Source organism: Liolophura sinensis, chromosome 3 (assembly GCF_032854445.1).
Source record: "Liolophura sinensis isolate JHLJ2023 chromosome 3, CUHK_Ljap_v2, whole genome shotgun sequence".
In the NCBI taxonomy this organism is placed as follows: Eukaryota; Metazoa; Mollusca; class Polyplacophora; order Chitonida; family Chitonidae; genus Liolophura; species Liolophura sinensis.
The window spans coordinates 17,324,379-17,329,789 of NC_088297.1; the positions used below are offsets into that span (position 1 = coordinate 17,324,379).

General features: G+C 38.5%; 1 protein-coding gene across 1 annotated transcript; it reads left to right on the forward strand.

The window, feature by feature from the left end:
* The first annotated feature begins 574 nt into the window (after nucleotides 1-574).
* LOC135463717 (peflin-like) lies at nucleotides 575-5,411 on the forward strand. The gene is made up of 5 exons (XM_064741126.1): nucleotides 575-600; nucleotides 989-1,103; nucleotides 2,507-2,662; nucleotides 4,018-4,161; nucleotides 4,844-5,411. The coding sequence occupies exons 1-5, from the start codon at nucleotides 577-579 to the stop codon at nucleotides 5,068-5,070; spliced, it is 666 nt and encodes a 221-aa protein (XP_064597196.1). The 5' UTR covers nucleotides 575-576; the 3' UTR covers nucleotides 5,071-5,411.

A 5,411-nucleotide genomic window follows, 5' to 3' on the forward strand; every position in this document is an offset into this window, starting at 1 on the left:
AAATAATATCATTTCCACCTCTCACTCGAACAATATTTATGATATTCAACCTTCACTGTGCAGTATCCTCTATTTATCGCGGACGTCAGATCTAGGTGCAATCTAGGATTACAGCTTCTTTCTGTGTAGACATATATAGGACTAGCTGTATGCTCAAGTATAACAGAAAACAGTTATTTTGAGATGAAAGCTCTTAGCCTGTGTGGATTTATACCTACATGGAGGCCTACTGACTACAAATACCACTACTACTTTGAATTAAAGAACAGACCCCCTGCAACAGTGTCTATCTATATGCACTGCAGAGCGGATCATGAAATATTATACAGGCCCCATAGGCCTACATGTATGTGATACGTCAGTTGGCCCGTCATTACATTCTTTTGATGGTGTATATTTAGCATGAAAACAGGTGTACAATTGACCATGATTGCTAACTTCATGATATTTACTTTTCGATACGACACATGCATGTACGTCATTGCGGTGCGTGGATGTTGAACATTTCGCAATATCCGTTTATCTTCCGCGACATAAGTAAGTCTGCTATTTTGACACACCCAAAAAAAAAAAAACATGGCGGGATACGGCTACGGACAGGTATGTGTACGGGAAAACTGGGCGTTTTTGCTCTTTGACAGCCCGTGTATATGTTGTCAGTTTTGGTGAGCATGAAGCCGGGATCCTTCAAGAGTAACCTACGATAAAAATACCAGCAAATATATTTCTGTAATATATATTTGAGCTTAGTCAAATCCTTGTAAAACAACAACAACACAAGTACAATATGCAGTAGGCCTACATCTCTCACGGGGCGTTGGCTACATGTACATGTAGATACTGTGTACATATCTAGAAAGAGTTGCTGGGGACCTTATACACGCTGGCTTGTCCAAAAGAGCCTTCCTCCAAAAATAAAAAAAATAAATAGTATTTAGAAGATGTACGAAGGGTTCGTGTGTGCAACGTAATCATTTCTTCTCTTCAGGGCCCACCTGGAGGATATGGTCAGCCTGGGTATGGAGCCCCGCCCCACGGACAGCCTGGATACGGAGCCCCAGGCGGGTATGGTCAACCAGGATATGGGGCACCCCCTGGCCAGGGTAAGTTCCACATAGGGCTGAAAATTAACATGTTAGCCAGCATAAAACAAGTTAAGTCTCAGCAAATTTTAGTAAGAAGTTACATGTATTTGTTTCATAAGCGAAATTGTAATTTGTCAAGAATTCAGAAGTTAGTTCACAGTTTGCATATACTTGAAAAAGCTGTAAAAGAACAAGCATTGCAAAATTATTAGATGCCATCAAAGGTATGTTGGAAAATTTTGAAATACATGTATTCTCCAATGAAGGATAAGGAAGTGATACAGAGGATAAGTACAACTGTGACATGGCACTGGACTTTAAAGTTGACAATCTTGCTACGTGTATGTACAATGATTAAAGTGAAAGACAGCACCTGACTAATGTTTATGTCCACTGAAAGACTGCCGTTCAGAATATCTTGAACTGGTAGCCTATTAAATATTTTTTTAGATTTTTTTAAAAATTTTAATGAAATTTGGTCTTGACATAGCTTCAGCACGTCTCCATTATTGAGAGCAAGGTGACGTCACATTTACTCTAGCTCTCTAACGTCAAAGGTATTCCCCGTATAAGCAGTAGTTTCTGACGGATGAAAGTTGTGAACTTCGGCAATGAAGGCCCAAGTGATAAATATTGTTTGGAGTAGTTCTGTGTTATCAGATGTCACTTCATAGAATGAATGGGCAAAGGCTACATCACAGCCTAGGCAGTGCATCCTGATAGCAACGTGTTTGATTTGATAAAATTCTGAAGATGGTTACCTTGACTTAACCGAGCGATTTGTGCAGTATTGTCATTTTGTTGTACATGCTATTAGGTGAAATGTCATTAAAATAATAAAGTATGATGCGTTTTAGAAAGCTTGTGTATCCTGTATCCATTGAAATATGTTTTAGCCAGGTGCTGTCTTGTGCTATAAAGTAACTAAAATTGGATTAGTTCCCTTTGGTATGGTGTCAGTATAATATGACAGGATGGAACAGGCCCTACCATAGATTTTTTGCTAAAAATCTATAATCGCTAATCAAATATAAAATTTTTGTATTTACCTAAAATAGTTCAAATTATTGCCTTAAATATAGTAAATATCAGACTTGTACAGGCCGTACCTGTACTATTTGAAGTTTGAAAAGTTGTATCATGACCCAATTTGTAAATTTTAGGAATATAACTTTTAATTTACATATATTTATATATTTTTTTAATTTATAATTTTGAACGATAACAGTTACACAGCAGAGGCTGATCGATTTTGTGACAGGTAATTCTTTAGGCAGTTCTAAAAAAATAGCAAAAATTTATTTGGATTTGCAGTAACCCATTTTTTGTCAAAAATCTGCAGTACAGCCTCTTAAACTCTTTACTAAGGATTGAGTGAAAGGCTCTGAAGTGATGATTTTTTCCTCATTGTCTTTCGACAGGTATGATCCCCCCTGGGGTAGACCCTCAAGTCTATCAGTGGTTCATCGCCGTTGATGCTGACAGATCAGGGAAAATCTCAGCCATTGAACTGCAACAAGCTCTGACCAATACGAACTGGTCACATTTCAACCCTGAAGTCTGTCGTCTTATGATAGGTGATAGCCTTGTAATTTTATTGACTGCATTTGGCCTATAAATTCGCCCCCCCCCCCCACCCCCGAAAGAGTGCTTTTAGAGGCAAGTAAAGATCTAAAAAATGTTACTTCTTGTTCTGAAACTTACATTTTTGTAGTAGGATATCAATGTACCTTCAAAACTAACCTCAAAACACCTATCTAAGATCAATAGAACACTCAGAATTCAAATGAATAAGTTAGTCATGGGGGAATTTTTTTGTCAAATGCAGCGCTGGTATCTCCATGGTTCAGTTGGTTAGCGCACTAGCGCAGGGTAATGACCCAGGAGCCTCTCACCAATGTGGTCGCTGTGAGTTCAAGTGCAGCTTATGCTGGCTTCCTCTCCGGCCATGTGTGGGAAAGTCTGTCAGCAACCAGCAAATGGTCATGGGTTTCCGCCAGGTTCTGCCCGGTTTCCTCCCACCATAATGCTGGCTGCCATCGTATAAGTGAAATATTCTTGAGTACTGTGAAAAACACCAATCAAATAAATAAATAGTTTTCACATTTTGCACATCTGTGTGGTATACAGAAAATTGGCAGAGAAAAAAGTCTCATTTAAATGGTCACAAAATCATGGGGATATAAAGCAGTCTGGTTTTGGTCAACTCCATTATTATTATTATTATTATTATGCATGATATTTATCTGTTTAACTATTGTGTGCACAGTTTGAACCTTTATGATGGCTATTGTCTTAATTAAAGTTTTCTCTTTTCTTGTAAAATATGTGCTCTTTTACAACTTGAATGTAGAACTGAAGATATGTATACATATTATTAGTTACATGGTTACTCATTGACTCAATCCGGAAATATACGTGTATACTGTCAGTATTGCCTTGCCAAATACAAGGGTTTCATGTGGGAGTAAGCATGTAGTGAATGCAGACTTCCAAAGATCCATCAGTTCAGCGCAAAAGACAATAAAGATGTGTAGGAGAATTGCTTCAGTGATGTAGCCAGTGTTTTGACAACTGAACAAAGGGCGATATTTTAGTCAGCAGACGCATGCAACAGCTGCATGAGAAGGGAATACCCCAATTCTTCAACCTTTTCGCATATGAAAGGGCAACTTTCAGTGCAATTTATGAAACTTCGTTTGATTTTGGTGAAAAAACCACATCTTCAGTTGACCTACTGTACTTCATGTTGACCCGCTATGTTTTTATTATACAGGAGTAGCATTATCGTTATCGTTACTGGCTTAATATCATCACATTGGTCAGGATGAAGAAATCAGTTATTTGTTATTTAAACCTCTGTCAGTGATCACCATCTTGTAGCAGACTGCAGATGTATTAATAATGATGATATTCCATGGTTATTTTGTAGGAATGTTTGACCGTGACCAAAGCGGCACAATAGACCTGTTAGAGTTCCAGTCACTGTGGACGTATATACAGCAGTGGAGGGGCGTCTTCCAGCAATACGACAGGGACAGGTCGGGAGCCATTGAGGGGGCAGAGCTTCACACAGGTGGGAGGAGTTTGACATCTTGGATTGCTTCATTGTCTGCCTGATAAGTCAGTGAAAAGATTTAAATTTTATTATATTAGAGCAGTACCCTTTAATGTGGCTGTTAGGCTGTTTAGATGGTCACATGGCTTTGACCAATATGGCATACACATTGACATCCTTGAGGAGGTAAGAACTTGTGTAGCACTATGTGGGAAGGGTCGTGAGTTAGTTGCCAAAGGCTAGTGGTATACTTTAGGAACTCAGGTATCCATCCAATAAACAGACTTCCTTTGCATGGTGAAAAAAAGCGTGTTTAGCTGTGACGAACAACTCTAAAGTGTCTCTGTTTGACAGTTGAACAAGTTGTGTGTCGGTAAAATCTTTAAACATGGACCCATTTACTTTACGAGAGACCTAAGTTTAATGACCTTGACCTGTTTGTAGATGACGTAGCTTTTGCGAATTCGCGCTTGGTAAAGCATATATGAAATGCCTGGCTTTTATTTCTTTATGCGAAGTGTAAGAGGTGGAGCAATACATAAAAGTGAAAAAAACAAAACAGAGAGAAAATTTATTTTCTCAATCTCTTGGAGGTATCTTTCTTCATTTTCCTAATTAAAACCATACTCTGCATTTTACATGTATTCTTAGATGACCAGTTGTACAAATAACTAAATCATTGCATTACTTGTTTCCTTAGCCTTATCACAGATGGGGTACAACTTGTCGCCTAATTTCATCAACCTGGTAGTGTGTAAGTTTGATGTGCAGGCACGCCGTCAACTTACTCTGGACAACTTCATCCAGGCGTGCGTCATGCTCAGATCCATCACCGAGACCTTTCGCCAAAAAGACACAGGTGGCATGGGCACCATTCAGATCTCCTATGAGGACTTCATGACCATGGCTATGTTAAATAAACCTTAATTAATTCTCTTCAGGAATCGTTTTAGCTTTAGGTATAACTAAAAACCAGCCTTCAATAAGTGTCAGGAAGAGAGCATAAGGCTTTTGAGCCCTTATGATTCACTGAAATAATCCTTATTCAACTTCCGCAGAAATCTTGTGAAAGTCCAGGGATTTCAGGACCTGTTTTCACTCACAATACCGTGGCTTTCATTTGATTTCTGTGAAAGTCAGATAGCACCTAGTAATACATGTTTCACAAGGTTCTGTCAATCCATTTTCTGGTATAAACTTTTCTTTCAGAAATGATGTTGCCTAAGGAATGTTGCAACAAGAAAAAAATGTATTTACAAAGTTTTGAG